This window comes from Elephas maximus, chromosome 7 (assembly GCF_024166365.1).
Source record: "Elephas maximus indicus isolate mEleMax1 chromosome 7, mEleMax1 primary haplotype, whole genome shotgun sequence".
Taxonomy (NCBI): domain Eukaryota; kingdom Metazoa; phylum Chordata; class Mammalia; order Proboscidea; family Elephantidae; genus Elephas; species Elephas maximus.
Window position 1 is genome coordinate 6,875,074 of NC_064825.1, and position 24,746 is coordinate 6,899,819.

The 24,746-nt window shown below is 44.8% G+C and overlaps 1 protein-coding gene across 7 annotated transcripts in view; it reads right to left on the reverse strand.

Annotated features, from left to right (window-relative positions):
• Positions 1-24,746, reverse strand: part of DIXDC1 (DIX domain containing 1) — a 108,329-nt gene that overhangs the window by 9,745 nt on the left and 73,838 nt on the right. For 4 of the 7 annotated variants that reach the window (XM_049889265.1, XM_049889267.1, XM_049889268.1 and 1 more), the window contains 12 exons: positions 19,325-19,437; positions 16,806-16,954; positions 12,613-12,702; positions 11,300-11,353; positions 10,101-10,151; positions 7,594-7,698; positions 7,092-7,145; positions 6,521-6,613; positions 6,378-6,449; positions 5,457-5,546; positions 4,945-5,106; positions 4,132-4,198 (listed from right to left, as the gene is read on the reverse strand). In XM_049889265.1, coding sequence (XP_049745222.1) covers positions 4,132-4,198; positions 4,945-5,106; positions 5,457-5,546; positions 6,378-6,449; positions 6,521-6,613; positions 7,092-7,145; positions 7,594-7,698; positions 10,101-10,151; positions 11,300-11,353; positions 12,613-12,702; positions 16,806-16,954; positions 19,325-19,437 — 1,100 coding nt within the window. Of the gene's footprint in view, positions 1-2,926; positions 4,000-4,131; positions 4,199-4,944; positions 5,107-5,456; positions 5,547-6,377; positions 6,450-6,520; positions 6,614-7,091; positions 7,146-7,593; positions 7,699-10,100; positions 10,152-11,299; positions 11,354-12,612; positions 12,703-16,805; positions 16,955-19,324; positions 19,438-23,116; positions 23,742-24,746 lie in introns of those variants that run through there. The other 3 variants (XM_049889270.1, XM_049889269.1, XM_049889266.1) reach the window with 3 other exon arrangements.

The following is a 24,746-nucleotide window of genomic DNA, read 5'->3' on the forward strand; positions in this document are numbered from 1 at the left end:
GATTTGAACTGCAGACCTTTTGGTTAGCAGCCAAGCTCTTAACTACTGTGCAAGATAATTCAAAAATGGTTGTAGTAGTATATCAACAGGGAACTGCCAGAAAGTCAAACTGATTCAGAAGAGGACGTGGAACAACAGGTATCATTGCTGATGTCAGATGGATTTTGGTTAAAAGCAGAGAATATCAGAAAGATGTTTACTTGTGTTTTATTGACTATGTGGATCATAACAAATTATGGATAACACTGCAAAGAATGGGAATTCCGAAACACTTAATTGTGCTCGTGAGGAACCTGTACATAGAACAAGATGCAGTTGTTCCAATGGAACAAGGGGATACCACATGGTTTAAAGTCAAGGAAGGTGTGCATCGGGGTTGTATCCTTTCATCATACTTATTCAATCCGTATGCTGGGCAAATAACCCAAGAACCTGGTGTATGTGAAGAAGAACGTGGCATAAGGATGGGAGGAAGGCTCATTAACAACCTGCGATATGCAGATCATCAAACCTTGCTTGCTGAAAGTAAACAGGGCTTGAAGCACTTACTGATGAAGATCAAAGACCACAGCCTTCAGTATGGATTACACCTCAACATAAAGAAAACAAAAATCCTCACAACCAGACCAACAAACAACATCATGATAAACAGAGAAAAGATTGAGGTTGTCAAGGAATTCATTTTACTTGGATCCACAATCAATGCCCATGGAAGCAGCAGTTAAGAAATCAAATGACATATTATTGCATTGGGCATATCTGCTGCAAATGACCTCTTTAAAGTGTCAAAAAGCAAAGATGTCACCATGAAGACTAAGGGGCGCCTGACCCAAGCCATAGTATTTTCAATCGCATCATATGCATGTGAATGCTGGACGATGAATAAGGAAGAACAAAGAAGAATTGATGCCTTTGAATTATGGTGTTGGCAAATAATATCGAATATACCATGGACTGCCAGAAGAACGAACAAGTCTGCCTTGAAAGAAGTACAGCCAGAGTGCTCCTTGGAAACAAGGACGGTGAGGCTTTGTCTCATGTACTTTGGAAATGTTGTCAGGAAGGACCAGTCCCTGGAGAAGGACATTGTGCTTGGTAAAGTAGAGGGCCAGCAAAAGAGAGGAAGATCCTCAACAAGACGGACTGACACAGTGGCTGCAACAATGGTCTCAAACATAGCAACAATTGTAAGGGTGACGCAGGACCAAGCAGTGTTTCGTTTTGCTGCACGCAGGGTCGCTAGGAGTCGGAAGTGACTCGAGGGCACCTAACAACAACAAAAACAAGATTCAGGGACATCAGTTGCCCATGGCCACACAGATGGCAGAGCCAAATTTGTGCTCCAGGTATGTTTGATTCCATGGGCCATGTTTTTCCCACTACATTATTTTGCTTCCAGTTTTGGACAAGAGTTTGAAGTTCCTTTGGACCTAGACAGAGAGCTAGTTGACATTCAAAAATATAGCCCTGACATAATAAAATCTATTAAGAAAACATTCTGCATCCCACTTTGGAGAGTGGCATCTGGGGTCTTAAATGCTAACAAGCTGCCATCTAAGATGCATCAATTGGTCTCAACCCACCTGGACCAAATGAGAATGAAGAACACCAAAGACACAAGGTAATTATGAGCCCAAGAGCAGAAAGGACCACATAAACCAGAGACTACATCAGCCTGAGACCAGAAGAACTAGATGGTGCCCGGCTACAACTGATGACTGCCCTGACAGGGAACACAACAGAGAACCCCTGAGGGAGCAAGAGAGCAGTGGGATGCAGACCCCAAATTCTGGTAAAAAGGCCAGACTTAATGGTCTGACTCAGACTAGAAGGACCAGGGAGGTCATGGTCCCCAGACCTTCTGTTAGCTCAAGACAGGAACTCTTCCCAAAGCCAACTCTTCAGACAGGGATTGGACTGGACTATGAGACATAAAGTGATATTGGTGAAGAGTGAGCTTCTTGGATCAAGTAGACACATGAGACTACGTGGGCAGCTCCTCTCTGGAGAGGAGATGAGAGGGCAGAGGGGGTCAGACACTGACACAAAAATAGAGAGTGGAGGGAAGGAGTGTCCTGTCTCGTTAGAGGGAGAGCAACTAGGAGTATATAGCAAGGTATACATAAATTTTTGTATGAGAGACAGAGTTTATTTGTAAACTTTTACTTAAAGCACAATAAACATTAAAAAAAAAATATATATATATATATATATATATATATAGCCCTGAAGCTCAGAAAACAGGTGGGTTAGACATAAAGATTTCAAAATAATCAGCACTGAAGAGTGGTTGTTGAAGCCATGGAGTGGAAGGAATCACTCAAAGAGAATATGAGAAGTCCTAGTCCTCAAATGGAATCCCAGAGCATACCGACACTTAAAGATTAGACAGAGAAAGAGAAGAAAAGGAGATTCAGGAAGAATCAGGAGCCATAAAAAAAGAACTGTGGCCCACTAGACTGTAAGTCCAAGGTGAGCAAGTACCAAGTCCATCCCGTTCATCTCTGTCTCTCTAGGGTCCAACATACGTGGTACACAATAGATGCTCAATAAATATTTGTTGAATGAATAACTGACTGGCATTGAAGCTAAAGGAGAAGAATGTTTCCAAAAGGAGAGACCAGTCAAGAATAATAAATGCTTTTGAAAAGTTAATGAAAGGTAACATTTCACAAGTAAATGCTTGATTTGCCAATAAGACGGTCAACAGTGACCCTACAAAAATAACAATAAGTGGAGTAACGAGGTAGAAGTCAGACTATTATGGGTTCAGTGGTGAGTGGGAAGTGAGGAAGAAAAGAGAGGAAGTGTAGACTATTCTTTCAAGAAGTCTGATGTCAAGGAGTAAGAGAAATACATCTGTAGGTAGAGGACTAGCAGAATTAAAGAATTTTCTATATTTTCAGATGAGAGACATTTCATCTTATTTGTGAATATAGATATTTCAAGCTTTAGATTAAGACCCTAGTTTACAAGCAGCTGTGAATTTACTGTAGTAGTTTGAGAAAGGGAAGGAATGTTTGAGGGAGGAAGGATTTTTTTGAAAGAATTTCCAAATACTTCATCCTGCCTACATTGTTAGTTTACACTCACCCAGACACCTAGAAAAAGTGCTGAAGAGGGTAACAGTAAGATAAAAACCCTCTCAAGAAGGCAGAGAGGAATATTTTGAAGCAATGCTCAAAAAAGAAATTGAAACTAATTTTGGTACTAAAATAATTTGTTTCATTCCCCATATAGACAACTCTCATCAGAGAAGAACGAGATATCTGGGATTGGAGGTTTGAGAATGCTATTTTGTCTACTCTACAAAAAAAAAGAAAATTATTTTGCATTCTTCATCTGTGCAAATATTTCAAGTGTTTTACTTTAGGCTTTTTTTTTTATTAATGTGGTTTTTAATACTGCATACTGTATGTAACATACAAAACTGGTTTTAGTCAGCTTTTTACCACTATTTGGTTTTATAAAGTATTGTTTAGATGCTTTTAGACTAGGCTTGTATAAACTATAAAAGATAAGAAAATGTGACCATTATTAAATCAAAAGATAAGATATAAAGTACAAAAGAAATTACCAAGCAAGGTAAGTTTCCAACACATTGGGATGAACAGGGTGGGAAATGAGTGGACATGGAGCAAAGTAAAACATACTTCCTAGCCATGGCCACTAGATGGTGCAAATAGTTTGTAGGACTTTAACCTAACCACTCAAAGCTTAAGGAAAATTCCCAAAGAAATTAAACGTCTTGACTCCAAGAAGAACTGGAAAATTTCTGTACCTTTTGAGACTGTAGAGTCATTTGTGTGTGTATGTTTGTTTGTTTTATATTTTGCTTTGTCCGGAATAAGCGTTTTGAGCTTGTATATTTTCCAAAGATATTTTAGCCTCTCTGAGTCAGCAGCATCCTGCATGTGGCTAACTAGCACTTGGGGCAATGGTGGTGATGAAGATGGTGTTTGTCTTCATAGTCCTGGAAATAACTCAATTCTAGTAATTCTGCAGAAAGAAATATTATTACAGTGAAGCACTATAAGCAAAATTATAACCTCGAAATATTAGTAGCATGAAAAATATTAAAGCCTAGTCTAATATGCTGGGAGTTCTTACTGAGCAAAAATGAGTACTCACTTGAATTAGGGGGCCAGGACTCCTGGTATTCGCTGCCTGCTTGAGTTCTGGGTGACTTGCCCCGAACCTGGCAACCACACAAAAATCACAGGAGTTATGATCAATGAGGAAACTTAATCAAGAAATGTAGATCATAAAAGTCTACCTAAAATATATACTTTTCCTACCACTTCTTCTTCCACAGTATGTAAACTGAACATATTTATCCTAACAATAGTAAGGTATGCTTATACAATGCTTTCTAGTTTCCAGTGTTCTTTCTCATATGTTATATCATCCAATGCTGTCTCTTCCAAGCACATTCAGGGGTTGGAAAGTAGGGGAGTAAGCAGTAAAGAGAGGCCCTGTGGGGTTAAGGGTCACAATTCCTTAGACAGCTCTCAAGTTACTAGGAGCAAGAGTTACTATCAGCTCCTCCCTTGGATTATTATACCAGGACGAATGGTCAGCTCCACTGAGAAGAAAGCCAAAGCGAAGAGCAGCTACAACCTTCAGCAGGGTCTTATATCTTTTAACCCTGCCTTCATCTAAACTGAAGTCCCTGGGTGCTGCAAACAGCTAAGCGCTCAGCAGCTAACTGAAGGACTGGAGGTCTGAGTCTATCCAGTGGCACCTCGGAAGAAACGTCTGGCAACCTACTTTGGAAAAATCAGCCATTAAAATCCCTAATGGAGCACAGTTCTACTCTCACACACATGATGCCGCCATTTGTCAGAATGGACTCAACAGCAACCTTTTTTCCTCTAAATTAAAATTCTCAAGCCAAGCTTCCTCGGAGTTTGCGTGAGAGAGACACCATAGAAAGAGGATTACCCTCCTTTCTCGTTTTTTCTGGGTCTCCATGATATGCAGGCGCTCCATGAGGCTGGAGATGCCCTGCTCCAGGCTGTCGATGGTGTGGTGCTGAGGATCGTGGCCACTGAAGCTGTTGCGCAGGCTGCGGAGAGCGTCTCGGAAAAGCTGCAGGTCACTTGTCTGAGGAGAAAAACAAGGTGCTGTTGGCATGGTGCAGTGCCATATCGTTAACCAGGTCCCAGCCACTGGGTTTAAGATACAGGAGCAAAGTTTCCAGGAAAGATCTTTCACCTTTGCAGGGGTTAGGGGAGTGGTACGAATGGAAGGGAATTTTCCTCCACAAAAGTGGGCCATCTGTTTGCCCACTAATTCTTAATTTTGGAGATCAAGTGTCTCACATCTTTACACATACACCAGATGCACGAATTGGGGAAGTGGGATATAAAAGGCTAGTCCATAGGTGAGGACTGGGGCCGTCTTCTGGTTTCAGCTAAATGTGGCAGGTCTGTACCCAAATCCTAAGAACCTACCCCTCTGTGGGTGATTGCAGCAGCTCCTTTTCCTGCCACTGGAAGGAGAAAGCCATTGCTTTGAGAGCTGTGACTGTTGTAGGTGGTCACCTATAGCAGCAAGAAGAAATGATACAAAGGAAGGTGAGAATGGTTGCACAACTTGAAGAATGTAATCAATGTTACTGAATTGTACATGTAGAAATGGTTGGTATATGTTCTGCTGTATATATTCTCAACAAAAAATAAAATTATTAAAAAAAAGAAATGATGCTTGTTATAGGAGACAATTCCCAAGCCAAGATGTCCTGTCTTATTTTTCTTCTTTACATTTATCACTTCCTGACACAGTACATAATTGTTTTTTTAACGTATTAGGGCCTCATGAGGGCATGGACTTTCTCGCTTTTTTCACTACTATAGCCCCAATACCTGACATGTAGTTGGCATTTGATAAGTATTTGTTGACCACTGAATGAATGAAACGGAGACCCCCAGCCTAGCCTCCGCCCTGGCCACTGGAGTTCTCACTCTGGTGAAGGGTCAGAAAGTGCCCCAGCACCTCCTGCCTTTGCTTCAGTAACAAAAAAATAACAGCAACTAATATTTTCTGTGTCAGATGGACCTAACATTTAATTATTTACATATAGTGTCTCATGTATTACTCATAATGACACAGAGGACCACTTTTATTTCCATTTTCCAGATGAGCCTATTTCTAAGGCTCAAAGGTCGAGCCTCAAGGTTACTTACTCAAGGTTACACAGTGGGCAAGTGAGTAAAGTTGGGATTTGAAACCAAATTTTTTTATTCTGGAACCTGCTCTCTTAACCTCCTCACCCTGCAGCCTCCTAACAAGCTGACCTGTGGCCTTGGTTCAGCCCTGAATCAGAAACAGAATCTCCTTATAAATGTGGGAGGGAGAACCTGAGTTCCAGGTACCTCATCTGCCTCTCTTTTCATACAGTGAGCCAAGAAGACATCTTTGTGTTCCAACTCCCGCTCTAGATCCACCTGCAAAACAGAAGCTAAATCAGAAAAGGATTTGTTTAGGCCAAGGGGTCAGTAGCTGAATATGTTCACACCTGCTGGTAACTGGCCTCAGAGAGTTTCCGGAGTGCTTCTTCCAACTTGGCCTGGTGCTGCTGAAGGAGGCGGTCCTTCTGCCCCAGTTCTTTCTGCAGTGGAGACAGAATTTTCAGATAGGTGGCAAGAACAAGGACACTGAACAGTTCACCCTTCGTGGTAAAATTTCCACCTGAGTAAAGCAGAGCTTCAGGAGAACAGTCCTTTCCTCACGCTTTAACAAGAAGCCATTACATACTGTAATAGTCTTACACAGCTCAAAAGATTCTTAGAAAGGTAAGAAAGGAAGGGAACTACCATTTGTAGGGGTACACTATGTACCATTCACGCTAGTTAGAGATACAGGTAAGACCAGAACCAAAGTTTCCCGACTCCTAACTCTGTACTCCTTCTCCTAGCCATGCTACCTATTTTTGAGGGTTAGTGCATTAAGTGAAGATTTCCTTGCAGAAAGCAAAGAAGTGAACAGGGTACGTAAGTGCTCTCTGAGCAATAGCAACAATGGGCAACAGTCAAGCTGCTTGTAAAAGGTCTGATGGAGATAATTTCCAAACTGATATCTATTCTTACTTTATATTCTCCCAAAAGCCGGTTCCTCTCATCCAGCTTCCTCTGCAAATCCACCTGCAAGAAGGTAAGAAAGAACTCACTGGCACAGATGTACTGTCTGCCAACCCCTCTAGGAGACTGGCTACTTAGTAACCAGAGCTGATGTTAGCACAGCATAAGGCACAGAGAGGGCATGGTCATGGTAAAACACACAGCTTCTCTCCATGACTTTAGTGAGATAATCAGACTGCAGACAAAACAGACCACAGACCTACAAATTAGCCTCAGACTCCCAGTATCCTTGAAGTTAAGGAAGACCTCAAGGACCTTCCTGCCTCCTGTGGTTTGGGCTTTCACCTAGGAATAGAAATGAGCCTGATGGGGAATAAAACTAACAAGGGAAAGCATCCCAGAAGTAAAATAAGAAAGATCAGGATGGTGGATCTAACAAGACTTCACACAAATATATGTCCCATTCTGCTACAGGGGGTCACTAAGATTAGCATTCATTCATTTAACTCACATTCTGGTTGTGCAGCTCATCTTTGTCCATATTTGCCCTCAGTAGTTCTTGTTTGAGCTGAAGCACAGATGTGTCCTGCTGAGCCAATCTCTGCTGCAAGGCATCCTAGGGAAAAAGAGCATACCAATGATTTCAGTCCCAATTAACCAATCAGCCAGTCATTATCAAAAGCTATTAAACCTTCCTGCGTGTATCCAGCATTAGTTGTGTCAGAATGGGAGATAAAAGGAGTATAAGGGCCTTTCCATAAGGAGCTGAGCAGGCATTTTTCTGTACCCCTCCAGGATATTAGCATCTAAAGGAAAATCCTACCCATTGTCCTACCAAGGTGACTGAACCCTGATTTTTACCTCTACTTCATTTCTGATGCAGTTCTACGCTATGAGTTGGAATTGGCTCGACAGCAAGCAGTTTGGGGTTTTTTGGTTTCATTCCTAACAGCATGGTATGCTAGAGTGAGAATGAGTGGGATCAGATAGGCCTACATTCAAATTACAAGTGTATCGCTTTGTAAACCTGACCTTGGACAGTGCCCTCTCCTTACTCCCACCTTGGCTTTCTCATTTATATCCTGGGCATGTAAATACACAATTTATATTACGTCTTTTCTTTCCACCTCTGTGGACTGGGCCTGACCCCTGCCTGCCCACTCTGTTCACATAGAATCCCTGGAATTATTCCCACTCTGTCTTCCAGAGCCTGCTCCTGCCCTACTTCCAATGCTTAGTCTGGACCAGGATTGAGATTAACTAGGTCTACTACTCAGAACTGTTCTTGGACTGATGGTTCCTCTTTCCAATTTCCTAGGATCTTACCAGTTTTAATTATCTTTCCCTCAGCTTGGGCCCTCTTGGTTCCCACCATGCCTAAGAAAAGGTGAGTGGTAAATCCTTATTTCTGAGAGTCAGCTACCACACATTCCTACAACCATGGTGACTTCACAGGGAGCTAATGGCCTTGGGCTAGTTCTCCCTGTTTCCAGTATATTAGCCCTGACTTTTCTCTCTAGACTGCAGAGTAATGATGCAGGCTTCGAGAATGTGAGAGCCCATTCTCAAACATGCTGCCTGCCATGACGGTACACGGCAGATAGTCTCAGATGTCTTGGCATTGGTAATTTAGAAGAACATCTCAAGTATGCTCCATGGGATGTTAGTAAGCGCTGCATGGGAGGACAAGCATTTCTGTGGTTAGTGATTCTCAGATCCTTTAATAGGCTGATATTCACTGTGATCTTTAAGCCTCTAGGGCATTTCTCAAACTTATTTGGCTATGGAACGCTTTTTTTTTTTTCTTCAAGTGTCTCAAAGGACTAAGGCTATAGAATACACTTTGGAAAATGCTGCTTAGTTATCCTCTAGTCTAATCCACGAACGGAGTGGAGGGAAGAGGGGAAAAGCAGCTTCCACTTCCAGGTATTTATTCAACAGATAAACTCCCACTTGGGCAAAATAGCATATATCTAAGGTTATTAAGCTGGAGCACAGTTTATATTATTAGCAAAAGACTGGAAATAACCCTAAAAGACCATCAAAAAAAAAAAAAATAGGAGACTAATTAAATAAATTATCATATGTACATATGTTGGAATACTATGCAGTATGTTGTGAGAATTAAACATAAATATATGTTGAAATTGTTTGAAATAATGTTATCAGAGCCTCTATGTGGACATAAAGAGACCTAGGAAGATCTTTATTTACTGAAATAGAACCATCTGCAAAACACGCTGCTAAGTAAAAAAGCAAGGTGCCGAGAAGTGCTTATAGTTACACTACCACTTGAGTAAGGAGCCCTGGTGACGCAGTGGGTAAAGCACTTGGCTGCTAACCAAAAGCGGCTCCACAAGAGAAAGATGTGACATTCTGTTTCTGTAAAGATTTACAGCCTTGGAAACCCTACAGGGCAATTTCACCCTGTCCTCTAGGGTCACTATGAGTCAAAATCGACTTGACAGCAGCAACGGGTTTGGTTTTGGTTTGGTACCATTTGGGCAACACTGTGGAGGGAAATTACATACACACATATTTGCTGATAATATAATTTGCCTCCAGGATAGAGAACCAGGTTACTGGGGGACGGAGATAGAAAGGAGGCTTTTCACAGTTGATCCTTATATACCTTTTTAACTTTAAGCCATTTGAATATTATTAACTAATCAAAAGCTATGTAAATTACTGTTTTTAAAAAAAGGACTTTCTGCCCTAGAACTAAAGGGGAGCACTTTACATTTACAGAAAACCAAGGGGGCACAGACCAAAGTCTGCACTATGAGTCCTAACTACCAGAATAAGCCTCAGTGAAAACAAACGTATATCCCTCAACATATTTCACTTCCAACCCCAAAAGCCCTTTCTTTACCAATGGCCCAGAGCCCATTTAAGGCAGCCAGCATCTATACAAGAACCGACTATAGGACCCAACTACCCTCCTAGTATCCACTCTCACCACTAGACAACGTTAGCTCACAGAGACTTTATTTAAGGAGTACAATGTCTTCTTTTTACCTTTATCCCCTGTAAGTTTCTGGCTTCTTGTTTACATTTCAGCACCTCCTTCTGTAAACCAAATATAGTTAGATCAGATGGTAGCATCTGGGTTGCTTCAGAAGCATTACCTCATTCTGTCTGTAAGAGGACAACACCCAGATGATCATTCCATGAAAAATTACCCGCCTACTGAGGCAGGAAGTAGGTGTGATCCAGCAAGAGGTAAAGCTGGCCTGTACAAGCAATAGCAGGACCCCATTCCATTCTTCCCTGTGACGCCTAGGCTAAACTGCACCCAGGTAGGGAAGAGTCTCGCCAAGAAAGAAGACGCCGTACCTCCCCATACACTGGCTTTCCTATATTCAGCAATCTTCACTGACGGGAAAACCTAGTCATAATTTAAATCCCTCTCACTGAAATATATGATCACATCTTAATACATCTATCTCCAATATCATTAAATAATTATCTCAGTTCCTAATGTTCACCAAAGAGAGTACTTTTGGTTCCTTCAGAGAGTATTGCTCTTTATGGACCAAACAAAAGCACATTTAGCCTAATAATGAAATACTGAGCAATTAACCGTCTCTTACACGCGATTCAATATATGTATATGATTGTCACTAGGAAAGAGATGTTAGGAGGGGAACACCCATAACCCAGACCTGCTATCGTCTTTTCCTATTATATCATGCCAACAATCTGTAACTAACACGTTTCAACTGGGGCTTCTTAACTCCACAGATAGGCTCAAAAGTTCCTCTATTAAAAATTCCAATCTGTAAGTGTGTATGCATAGACACTTGCACATTCCTGGGGAGAGTGTTAATAGCTTTAGTCATATACCTATGACCCAAAAGAAGTTAAGAACCACTGACTTAAAACAATTCTGGGAAGTATTCATTAAAAAAAAAAAAAGACCATACTGACATTAAATCCATTTTTTCCTTTCAATTAAAAAAAAAAAAAAAACACAACAACAACTATGGAGCATTTCACACATATAGAAAAGTGCAACCAGGAATGACATAGACATCTATACCCACAACCAAGATCAAAAAGCAACTACCATTTTGCCATGTTTAGAACAGATCTCTCTCTGTAAATTAAAGGCATAACACAGATGTAGCTAAAGTCCTAACTCTGCCTCCCTACCAATTGAGTACAATATCCCCATAATATTTTTCAAAGTATAAAATACACATGTCCTGACATACCTTTAGGTCCTGATTCTCCTCCATACTCTGATCCAGGCGGCTTTGGATTATAATCTGTATTATGGCAAAGAGATGGTTACGTACTGTATGCTGTGAAGTTCAGAGGCCATTCATTCAACAAATATTTATTGAATACCTATGATGCCAGGCCCTGCACTGTGGATACAAAGAATAACAGGAAACAGCCCTGCCCTAGTGGAAGTGTATACCCAGGATGCTGCAAGTACCTCAGTATGGATAAAGCTTAGAGTGAGTAAGTGTGTTCCGGGGCCAGGGCTGAGGCCAGGGGAAGGAGAAATGGCAAGAGATGAAGTTGGAAAGAAAAATAGGGGCCAGGCCAGCTCATGAAAAGCCAGTGATGGCAATGGGGAACCAATGTAAAGTTTTATGCAAAGGAACGGAAAGTGAAATTTGCCTGTAAGGTAAATTACTCTTGAGGTTTTATTTAAAAAATGGGTAAGAGGAGGTCAGGATAGAAATCAGGAAAACCAGTTGGAAGGCCTCTAGAATACTGGGTGATGGTCTGAACTAAAGTAGTGGCTATGAAAATGGAGAACACTGGATGGAGATATTAAAAATGTAAACTGACAAAACTCAGTGATTGACTGGAAATAGAGAGGAAAATTAGAAAGAATTGGAGGATGATGCCCAGGTTTCCGTTTTGGGCATTTAGATGGTGATAAGATGCAGAACACAAAAGGACATGCCACCGTGGTAGTTGTGGGAGGGGAGATAAAAGCTGTTTGATTTAGGACACATTGAAACTGAGATGCTTATGGGACATATAAATGGAGATAATCAGCAGGAGATTGCCTGTTGCACATAAAATTTAGAACTCCACAGGGAAAGCTGGGCTGGAAATAAATATTTGAGAGGCAACATCTGAGTGGTGGGAAATAAGTGAAGGCAGACAATTTCCAGGTGAATGTATTAGACAGAAAGGAGCCCAGAGTGGAACACTGAGGAGCATCAACATTTAAAGCATAAGAAAAAGAGAAGCTTTCAAAGGAGACATGAATATTAACTCCATGAGGGTAGGGTCTTTAGGTCTGTTTTGTTCCCCATCATATTTCCAGCACCTTGAAGGAGTTCCTGGCACATACTTGGCACTCAGTATCTGTTGACTGAATGAATGAATGACAGAAAGAAACAGTAGTCAAAAAGGTAGTAGGAAAACCAGAAGAGCTGGGATCAGAGGAAGAGAGCATTTCAAGAGGCACGGTCAACAGTGTCAAAAGTTAAAAAAAAAAAAAAAAAAAGTCAAATACACAAGCCAGATTTTTTAGTGTCCATTCACAAACGAAGGAGCTCACCAACTGTTCCTCAAGCTTGACTCCTGGTTCACAGAGGGCCAAAGGCTTCTCCTGCTCATCTTCAGGTAAGGATCCATTGAGTAGTAAGGCCTGAATAACCACAAAGCAGAAAGAAACTTAATTCCCCATCAGATGACTTAGCTCTGACAACGTTTAATTTTATATCTGAGTCCTGTGCTCTTGGAAAACAGTGAAGGTTAAGGAAACCGCCCCCCTCCTGCTTTGTGTTCTGGAAAAGTGCTTACTGCAAAGAACCACCCTTTTCCATAAGAAATTAGATAAGACACACAGATGCCCCCTTGTTTACCTATGATAAAGTAAACCATGGACCCTCAAAATTCCTATTCTTTGCCTCGTAACTGATTAACTGAGCTGCCTATCCCCACTGATCAATCAAAATGCTTGTTAACCAAACTTTGGTAAGCCTCTCTCCTTCTCCCAGGTCTCTGAACTTTGGCCTACCCCTCGGCCTGAGCCAGCATACAACCCCTCCTTAAAGGCCCCTCCCAGAAAATAGGCCAGCCTCAGTGTAAGTCATTCTCTGATCTACTATCTGATCATGACACCCTTTCATCCCACTTCCCCACGTCCAGTTTTTTCTTAGCCTTTTCCAGTCCTCTCTCTCTAAAAGAAAAACCTTTCTGCCTAACTCTTGAGACACTTGCTGATCTTACGGTCAGAGCATTCTCTATGTTGCAATAGTCCGTTTCTTCTCCTTTTGAATAAAGTCTCTTTTTATTAAGTCTGGATTTGTTTTTTATTTGACAGCTCAGAGTTGGACATGGAGCTCACCCCAAACTGAAATCATAACCCGGCTTCCTCTAGAAATCTCCTTGGTAAGGTAATTTGATTGGTGGTTTACTGGTATAGAGAGAAGGATGAGAAGAGATTCAAAGAGGATGGCCAGACTTCTGTTTGGGGCACTTAGGTAGATGGACAGAAGCATAGAACGCAAAAGAATAAGCAGTTTTGCTGATGCATAAGGGTAGAAAAAAAGTTGTTTAGGTGCCTCTATCACTCGAATGGGTCCTGGTGGTATAGTGGTTAAGAGATCGACTGCTAACCAAAAAGGTCGACAGTTTAAATCCAAGAGCCGCTCCTTGGAAATCCTATGGGGCAGATCTACTCTGTCCTGTATGGTCGCTATGAGTCAGAATTGACTCGATGGCAATGGGTTTGTTTTTGTATTGCTTAGATGGAGTTTCCGGGTGATACAAATGGTAAAGGTTGCTAACCAAAAGGTTGGGGGTTTGAGTCTACCAACATGGGCCTTAGAAGAAAGGCCTGGTGGTCTAAAAAATCAACCACTGAAAACCCTATGGAGCACAGTTCTACTCTGACACACATGGGGTCACCATGAGTTGTAACTGACTCGATGTCAGCTGGTCCTGGTATTGCTTCCAAAAACTCGTTGCTATCGAGTCAATTCTGACTCATAGTCAGACCCTATAGGACAGAGTAGAACTGCCCCGTAGGGTTTCCAAAGCTGTAATCTTTATGGAAGCAGACTGAAACATCTTTCTCCTACGAAGCAGCTGATGGGTTTGAACCATCAACCTTTCAGTTAGCAGCTGAGTGCTTAATCACTGCACCACCAGGGCTCCTTCTGCTATTGTTTAAAAGAACCTCTAATTGCAAATCTTGGGACCATCTAGAGTTCATTGTGCCATGGTGCATGCTTTAGGCCTCTTTCGTCTTTCAGGACATACTTGAATCCTCCGCTCCAAAGTTCCTTGGCTGCTGAAGAAAATCTAAAAACAAACCTTCCTTTCAGGAGTGACAGAACACATTTCAAACCAGAGCTGCTCAGACTGAATTTCACCTGCTGGAGAGTGAACTAAAAGCATTATCAAGGCTTAGGAAAGTTTATTATAATGAATTGTTTGGAATACCACTGACTTGGGTTTGATTTTTGTTTGTTTTCGTAATCTGCATTTTTACTCCCCTAAGGCAGCCTGGAAAGAGCAAGAAAGAAAACTTTTGCAGAGATGTCCTCATTCATTTCCACTCCCCATTTTTTTAAGGCAGCCTGGAAAGAGCAAGAAAGAAAACTTTTGCAGAGATGTCCTCATTCATTTCCACTCCCCACAAAAGGCTTTGCCTATACATAGTATTTGGAAACCTGGTGGCATAGTTAAGAGCTACGACTGCTAACCACAAGGTTGGCAGTTCGAATCTACCAGGCACTCCTTGGAAACCCTATGGGGCAGTTCTACTTTGTCCCACAGGGTCACTATGAGTTGGAATTGACTCAATGGCAATTTTTTATATATATATATATATATGTATACGTAATATTGTCTTCACACCTTTGTAATTTTATTCTTAAAGAGGGTCCCCCAAATTGTATATGTTGTAGAACCCACAAAACTTGGTTCCAACCCTGCATCAGCTCAGTGAAAGATTTTTTAAAAAGTGTGTCCCCATTTTATACCATGATTCTGTCACAACTCAATCAAAAGAGAAGAGTTACAGAGGTCAAACTCTGTTTCAACAAAGGGAACACAAATTACATCACAAATGTTAGTATAAAAGAACATTTTTGAGTCCAGACAATGGTTGATCTACCAAGCACTAATTAATAATCCAATTTTGTAACCAAATGTATTGGGTTATCTCACGGGGCTGTGGTGAAGAGTGCCAACGCATATGAGAAGCCACAGGGCTGCAGGGAGCTAAATGAGAGCCATGTTACAGAAATATAGACTCTAATGGCAAATTGTTCACCAGACTCTAACTAAGGTATACTGATAAGTCAGAAATCCTGGGTGTAGCTTAGCTTGCAACTTGTCCATCAATGAAAGAGTTAAGAAGCCCAGAGGATGCTGTGAGCCCCTTTGTATTCTACAATGGAACAGAATTCTCATTGTGATCCTGTGCCTGTGAATTAAAAATGCCTGTTTGCACGCAGTATTAGGATGCTGACTTTCTGCCTGTCAATTCTTTTCTTTTTCTCTCTAATCTGCCCTCGGATTTCTCTCGGGCTGGGAAATGCAGACCAAACTGAGAATCAAACTCACGGATATCTGAGTTCACATAGTGCAAATTATCCCAGGAAAAACCTGATTGAGTATAACCCCAAAGTTCTCCAAGGAGTATGTCCTATTAAAGCATAGCATGAAAAACCATTCCATTAAGGTACTCATTAAGGGAGTCAGAGAAAAGGGATCTAAATGGCCTTAGAAGACTCTCCTTTTAAAATGCAGAGTAAATGGAAAACCGACTCTCCCCTGGGGAACGCTGCGGCAGAAAACTTTTCTCCAACTCTTCTCAGTTCCTGGGGCATACATTATGCGAATTGTTCCACCGCAGCACCAAGCTCCTTTTCCTTTAGGAGCCCTCTGTGTCCCCACCCTGTTGCTGGCTGGCTGGGAGCACGCCCCCTGCTGCCTGCCGGCCGCCAGAGCCACGCGGACAGGTGGGCTTTGTTTGCATGTCCGTAAAAATCTGACAGTTCAGAAGCCGTGCAAGTCCCAGCACAAAGAGGGAGGAATAGTCCTGGGCAACTTCAGAGTCATCAGCACACCGCCAGGGCTGCGCTCAGACAGGGACGGACAGACAGAGAGAGGGCTGGGGGGATCATTCAGGGTGGGACTATGCCAAGCGGGCCAGCCCATCTCTGGGGGAGACCGGCCAGGCCAGCGCTGCAGGTATAAGAAAAACTGAGGGGCTTTGTTGCTCTAGGAAAACCTCTTCTGCCTGATCAGTGTCTCCTGGCATCCACTAGCATGTGCCTTAGGAGTGAGCTAAGTTAGCTAGACCCAAACGGAAACCTGGCAGCATTACTAGCTCTTACACCCTTCCTGCTGGAGAATTCGCAGGAGAAAATTCCTGACCATTCACAGTGCCATCTTTGGTGAAAGCAGCAACTACAGGTCTGTAGCATTGTATGAGGGAGAAACCCACTCATGAAGTACAGAGCCAGAATAAGTTTTTGGTAGGGGCTGATAATGGCTCCTGGCCTTGCTGAAATCTTAACAGCTGTGCTATAAACAAGAGTCCATAAAGTCCATTTAGGAGTACTCACATAGAAGGAATTTTCTGTTCTTTGTGTACTAACTCCTTTTATCTAACCCCCCACCTCCATTCAGCTCTGCCCTCATACACAAATTAGTGCATTTTCAATTGATGCTAGTGATTTAAATATAATCATCAGTGCACTAGGACAAACAAACTACAAGCAAGAGAGCTACCTGTAGTCCTGATATCATCTTCTTTGTTTCCTCCATTTCTTTTTCTAAATGTTCCTGTTGTTCCAACAGCTGTTCTTCCCATGAGGTCTCCAGGTAGGTTCCTGGGCTCCTGGGTTGCCAGTCTCGGGATACTGGATAATCTATCTCCTCTACAAAATGACAGCAGGGAACAGAGTTCATGTCGATGAAAGCTGAATTTCCGGCAGAAAGTGTCTACAGGTTCAGGTCACCTGCCTTTCGAACCTGTCCTCATGACACAAACTGGACTCTCCACCAGGGGGTGTTGTGGGACATAAAGAACTGGCTGGCAACTCCAGGCTTACGGAATCATCGGTTACTCTGTCAGTATCTATCCTCTCTAGAACCCTTGGGGAGCAATAAGACCCCCTCCTGCGAGTCTTGGTATGGGATACGTAGATTTTACTCTTAATTCTCTAGACCTGGGATTTCCAGAGCCTGATTCTACCGGGTATAAAGAGACGAGTTGTCATGTCAGATGCAATGAACACAAAATTCCTCTTGGTTGCTCTGGAGCTTTAGAGCAGAGACTTCAATTCAATATTCCTTTGACCATTCAGTCATAACAACAGAACCCCTTGTTGCATATAGCGTTGTGTGAGTCGCGCAGGAAAAAAAACATTAAAAGCATACTTGCCCATATTGTTTAATATCTCCCCCTAGTTTTGTTTTCCTACCTTTAGAGTCTCTTTGCTCTGGTTTTCTCAACTATTTTATCCTATCTAGCTGTATGCACAACCATTTCAAATACTTGATGGACAATGACAGGATAAATTCTTTGAGTAAGTTTCTTCATTCATGAAACAAGTATAATCCTTCTGAGTTGTAGCGAAGACCAAATGAGGTAACTTAATGCGCAGGCCCTGCGGTACGCGGCGCAGAGCAGGCCCTGCGGTACGCGGCGCAGAGCAGGCCCTGCGGTACGCGGCGCAGAGCAGGCCCTGCGGTACGCGGCGCAGAGCAGGCCCTGCGGTACGCGGCGCAGAGCAGGCCCTGCGGTACGCGGCGCAGAGCAGGCCCTGCGGTACGCGGCGCAGAGCAGGCCCTGCGGTACGCGGCGCAGAGCAGGCCCTGCGGTACGCGGCGCAGAGCAGGCCCTGCGGTACGCGGCGCAGAGCAGGCCCTGCGGTACGCGGCGCAGAGCAGGCCCTGCGGTACGCGGCGCAGAGCAGGCCCTGCGGTACGCGGCGCAGAGCAGGCCCTGCGGTACGCGGCGCAGAGCAGGCCCTGCGGTACGCGGCGCAGAGCAGGCCCTGCGGTACGCGGCGCAGAGCAGGCCCTGCGGTACGCGGCGCAGAGCAGGCCCTGCGGTACGCGGCGCAGAGCAGGCCCTGCGGTACGCGGCGCAGAGCAGGCCCTGCGGTACGCGGCGCAGAGCAGGCCCTGCGGTACGCGGCGCAGAGCAGGCCCTGCGGTACGCGGCGCAGAGCAGGCCCTGCGGTACGCGGCGCAGAGCAGGCCCTGCGGTACGCGGCGCAGAGCAGGCCCTGCGGTACGCGGCGCAGAGCAGGCCCTGCGGTACGCGGCGCAGAGCAGGCCCTGCGGTACGCGGCGCAGAGCAGGCCCTGCGGTACGCGGCGCAGAGCAGGCCCTCAATAAATTCTCTCTCCCTCCCCAGGGTCCTGGGAATTTCCAACTCAGTAGCATGACTGACTCTTTGGTTCTAATGACAGGCTAACAGGGGTGCAGAGTAAGGAAGAATTTAAATCCAGTTTTTCTTCTGAGGGCTTTAGCTTCATTGTACCCCTTACAGGTGAATAAAACTTTATCTAAATCACATGCTTTGCTTCTTCCATGCATCTTTTATGTTTATATAAGAAAAAGGAGAGCAACTCAGACAGATTAGGGAGAACTCAAAGGAGCCCTGGTGATGCAACGATTAAGTCTTGGCTGCTAACTGAAAAGTCCGCAGTTTGAACTCACCTACCAGCTCCACGGGAGAAAGACTTGGCAATCTGCTTCCATAAAGATTACAGCCTAGAAAACCCTATGGCAGTTTTACTCTGTCATATGCGGTCGCTATGAGTCAAAATTGACTTGGTGGCACCTAACAACAACAAGGAGAAGTCCAAACAGAGGGAAATCATTGTGGTCCTGTCTATACCCCCTCCTAAAAAACCAAAGCCTAATATAGATCTGCTCTCTACTATATATTCCTGGCCCCAAATTACTTATATAAAACAGGAAAAAAATTGTTTACGTAAGTAAGGCTTCTGACTGTACCAAAGTCATTTCCTAATTCATAAACAGCCAGCTGAAGAATGGCCTGTCTAGGCTGCTGCAAGATTTTTGACAGCTAGGACATCAGAAATGGTATTCTGCAAGAGGATAACTACATTAATTGGCCCCAAAGGCATTAGAACCCTCTAGAGCTGACCCTGCATATATAGACCATAGAGAGGGAGAAGACCAGGGAATTTACAGGGGGATAGTCAGGACCCCCAAACTCTCAATCTGGGGTCTATTCCCCAAGGCAACTCAGGCAGGCTGATAGATAGTACCTGTTCTGTTCTCTATTCCTTCAGAGGGGATAATCACAGAATCCACCTTCTCCTCTGACGGGGTTATAATGGATTCGCTCTTTGCACTGTGGATTGGACTGGGTGAAGTCAGACTGTGATAGGAGGAAAAAGAAAAAAAAATTACTATGAACAGTTGTTTAGAAGCCAATTTTCATAATTTATCCCAGATACACATTCATTTTACTCCTGACGCCTAACACAGTACTTGGCCCACAGTGAGAACAAATATTTGTTGAAGGAATGAATGAACAATGAGCTTGTTGAATGAATGAAATGAATTTTGAATGAATGAAATACCCAGGTGTAGGATGTCTTTTTGACACCAAGGCTGCCTTTAAACCTAATTCGTTGAGGAGAGATTCATTCATCAGAAGGATGGGGATGGGTAATCCAGCATTTAAATAACTCAAGTTGTATTTTGTTTTGTGTTTAATTCCCACCACCACCCCCCATCACTACCATCCCTGGCCCCAGTTCAGTGACTAATAGGAGTATTTGTCTTAGTAGCTTTGGGAGCTGAAAGGAAATTCTGTGTCCAAAAAAAAGTCTGTTTCCAACACAGATTTGTCACAGAGAGGGGCAGAACCAGCAGACTGCCCATGGCAGATCAGCTCTGGGTTAATCCCAGAGGGGACAGGAAGAAGGGTGTTCAGAGGTGAGAAACCACTGGAGTGTGTACCATGTCAGGCTAGATAAGGAGACGGATAATATGTCAAAAGGGGAAAGGCCTGCTAGATGATGGTAAAGGCAACAGCCATTTACTTGATTTGTTCCCATTAGAGCTATTTATATCTCTGCCAGAGTATGTTCCAATTGTCATCAGAAACCATCTTAACAATTTTAAGTTCTCAGTATAACTGCTATCCTTAGAAGGAACTGTTCAATTTTCAAAGACATGGAATTTTAAATCTCCCAAATGACAGCAAATCTACAAGCCAGGAGGGGAATGTGAGGCTGATACTTACATCTGATAGGGAAAAAGGAGTCTGACTGAAGAGCCATTTTCCTTTGTGCCGCACCTTGAGAACACGAGTGCTGAAACAATCTCAGGGGCTGTGGGGTCTGCAGGCCCAGCCCCCCTCAGGAATTCTTTCCAAATCCATCACCCCGACAACAGTGAAAGTGTCTAGGATTCAATGACCCACTTAATGTGCCCCTGAAGTCTCCCAGGCTAATCCCACAGCCACCATGATCAGGAGTTAACATTTCATCTTCCTAGAAACCAGTAAAAACCAGAGCCTACCATAGTGGAGGTAGTCAGAGATTTCAAAACCTCTGAAACAGCCTAAGGGCTAGTGTTTTATTTTCCTAGTTGTTTAAAGGCTTTGGTGGGAATGACTTCAACCAGTAACATGTTCTCCTCCTTATCAGAACCACAGAATTTTTTTTTAAATTTTATTTTAGATGAAGGTTTACAGAACAAACTAGCTTCTCACTTAACAGTATACATATTGTTTTGTGACACTGGTTGCCAACCCCATGACATGTCAATACTCTCCCCTTCTCAACCTTGGGTTCCCTATTATCAGCTTTCCTGTCCCCTCCTGCCTTCTAGTCCTTGCCCCTGGGCTCGTGTGCCCCTTTAGTCTCTTTTTGTTTTATGGGCCTGTCTAATCTTTGGCTAACGGGTGAACCTCAGAAGTGACTTCATTACTGAGTTAAAAGGGTGTCCGGGGGCCATACTCTCAGGGCTTCTCCAATCTCTGTCAGACAAGTAAGTCTGGTCTTTTTTTGTGAGTTAGAACTTTATTCTACATTTTGCTCCAGCTCTGTCCAGGACCCTCTACTGTGATCCCTGTCAGAGCAGTCAGTGGTGGTAGCTGGGCACCATCTAGTTGTGCTGGGCTCAGTCCGGTGGAGGCTGTAGTATTTGAGAACCACAGAATTTTTTTAACAACTTTTTTCTTCAAATTAAAGAAAGTCACTTAATCATCTTACAGATCTACTTTCTAGATTGGAAAGAAGGGCGGGGAGTGGAAGGAAGTGTTCTCTAGAAACGGACATTGCTTTATAGAGCTCTCTTAGCCGACTTTTACAACTAAGGCAATCTGCCTTTTCAGCCAGCATGAACTAGCTTCTGGAAAAGCACTTGTCTAAGGGTGTTGTTGTTAGGTGCTGTCGAGTTGGCTCTGACTCATAGCGGCCCCTCATATAACAGAATGAGACACTGCCCAGTCCTGCACCATCCTCACAATCCTTGCTATGTTTCAGCTCGTTGTTGCAGGCACTGTCAATCTACCTTGTTGAGAGTCTTCCTCTTTTTCACTGACCCTCTATTTTACCAAGCAAGATGTCTTTCTCCAGGGACTGGTCCCTCCTGATAAAAAGTCCAAAGTACCTAAGATGAGGCCTTGCCATTATCGCTTCTAAGGAGTATTATGGCTGTACTTCTGTGACATTTGTGTTTGTTCTTCTGGCAGTCCATGGTGTATTCAATGTCATTCGCCAAAATCATAATTTGAAGGCATCAATTCTCCTTCCAGCTTCTTTATTCATCGTCCAGCTTTTGCATGCATATGAGGTGACTGAGAATACCACGGATTAAGTCAGGAGCTATGAGTCGAAATCTACTCAGCGACAACAGGTTTGGTTTTTTTGGTTTGGGTCAGGCACACCTTAGGTCTAAGAGTAGTGTGTCATTTACAGGGAAAATAGATTTATGACTGCTCAGACACTTGCCTTCTTACAGAAATGTGGATTCGAGTGCAGAACGAGGCCTGCAACAGCTGCTCCTCTTTGAGGATGAATAAAACAGCACTTTCTCAGCTGACAACGTGCTATGGATTACTTGTTCCACTGCCTGCTTTTGGCTGGACCACAGTGGGTATGTGTGAGACAAATGGGGGGCGGGGGGGGGTTGCTAGTGTGAACTTAGGATGCTGGAAAACTGTTTTCCTAAAAGCAGAGCTCTATGTCCACAGACGCATGCCTAGCTCCACCCTCTCCCTCCTAAGTGAGCTGTCTCCCATATAAGGGTAGAAGGAGGCGGATGTCTGGATCTCCAACCCCGTTGGGGGAGTGGCAGAGCAGCCAATAGAAAACAACGTTTCTCTTTCTTGAACTGAGGCTGCCTGTCTAAGAGGCCACAGAGAGCTAAGACCATGAGGCTAGATGGCCAAGTCAAAAGATAACTCACCTGAGGAAGAAAAATCCTGAGGCACCATGTTGTGAGAGCAGGCATTTGTCTGTCTCCCTAAGTACCTCACGGATGAGGAAGGAGCTTTAAATCCTATGCCTCAAGTCAGAAAAAGTATTTTAATACAATTAATTATAAGGCTTAGACTCCTCCCTGATTAGCTTAAAGGCCTTATTTTATAAACAAGTAATCCCCTACTTGCCATGATAATCCCCTTGGGGGTCAGGGAATGACTGATTTCCAGTAGGGTCAGACTGATACATTTCTTTCCACCCACAGGTTTAACATCTCTCCAATTATCAGACAAGCAATCCCCCAGCAAAGATCCTTCTAAATTAGATTGGAGTCATTTTTTTAGGAAACAGGTAATGGGTAATAAGGAAGAGAGTCCTGTCCTCTGGGAAGTCCCCTCCTTTAGCAGAGACACCGACAGGATAAAGGGTCCCTCCTTCCCCTATGCTGGTTCCAGCTTCCTAACCCCACTGCATATTTATAGTAATACCCCAGATCAGCAGCCTGTGCTCTCCAGCGTATTGCCCGCATCTATCCCTGTCTCTGGCCAACAGCATCCCACAGTCCTTGCCCTGCTTCCCACCCATGCCCCCACCTCCAAAGCCAAAGTGGCCTCAGCTCACCATTTGACTTGCATCCCTCCCATGGTCCCCCTCTTGGCTCCGACTTCAGCAAACCTGCTTCCCTGGGTGAAGTGGCAGCTCAAAGTCACATCGCTCCCAATTTCGGGCATGCTTGCCCGCGCTGGCGCCCAAAGAACGACTCCATGGGCAAGCTAACTACAGAGCTGCTTGCTCCAATCGCGGGAGAAAGCAGGCAGGACAGAGAGCCAGGCGTCTCGGCCCCAGAGATGGGGATGCTCCTGGGTCTGAAGCGTGCTGTCCCGGCAGCTCAAGCACTGCAGCGGCCCGGCCTCGGCGGTAGCCGCCTCCTCTCGCAGGCTGCCGGTCTCTGGCAGCTGCATTTTGGTCTGTTGGGTGGCGAAGCTCCGGGTATCCCCCCAGGAGGAGGCATCTCAACCCGTTTCCAACCAGGAGAAACGGTTCTGGTGGCTCCAGCTCCGCGGCGGAGTTCCCGGCGGCGAGCGTGCGAGTAGTCCCAGCTCCGCGGCAGCCTCTTCCCTCCCTTCCCAGGCTGTCATACGCTGCCAGGCACCTTTGGGCTCCGACCCAGCCCGGCGCTCCGCCCGCCGACCACTGGAGCGTAGGGCAAGGTAACGGGAGCGAGGATCGGGGAAAGGGGCGGGGCCGGGCGGCAGACAGCGCGCACGCGGAGAGGCGGCGGCGCGCACGCGGAGAGGCGGCGGCGCGCACGCGGAGAGGCGGCGGCGCGCACGCGGAGAGGCGGCGGCGCGCACGCGGAGAGGCGGCGGCGCGCACGCGGAGAGGCGGCGGCGCGCACGCGGAGAGGCGGCGGCGCGCACGCGGAGAGGACGCAGCTCGCGAGAATCACAGCAAGGGTCTGGTGGTCCCTGTCCTGAGAAGCCCGCGGCTGAAAACGTTGCTTTCTTTAATCCTACCCCTCTTTGGTGCACACAGAGGTCTGGGTACGTTCACCCCAAATGCGGCTTGGCCCAACTCCCCGCGGGAGGCAGGAGGCTGACGGGTGGAGACTAAGGGGCTCCTCCGGAAACCCACCGAACGCCTATCTCCTCTGACCTTCTCCTCTGGCGTTTCATGTTTTCTTTTTTCCCAACTGGGAATCCTTTTGCTTGGATACAGTGAGAGGCTGTCCCGCGGTTTACGAAGCAACAGGCGGGCAGGGCCTGGCCGGGTGGCTCTGGAGGTGAAGGGGGAAAGGGATGAGACGCCAGAAGCTATCTTTGCCGACTTCCAAGTCACTCCCTGTCCTGAGCCACATCCCGAGTCTCCTGGCCTCTTCAGGGGTCACAGAGCCATTAGGCGGGGCTCCCCCAGAGCTGGGAGGGCAGAATATGCCAGGCAGCGGTAGGAAGCCCTCTCCTTTCCCGGGGCTCACTGAAGAAAAGGGGCAAGTGAGGGGTCGGCATTAGAAGGAAATGGCAACATAAGGAAGGAATGAAAAACAGAAGGGGGATGCAAACGGTTCGCCTCTGATCCCTCTTCTGGAACACTGTCGCCAGGTCCCTAATCCCCACTGTCTCACCGCACCATGTCTGAGTCCTGCTGCCAGGGAGGAAGGAAGCAGGTGCTCTCAGGAAGAAATCCAGACTTCTGTCTTTCCTGTTCCCTCTTTCTGTCTCTAACTCTGGCAGGCACTTTCAGGGTCAGAAGA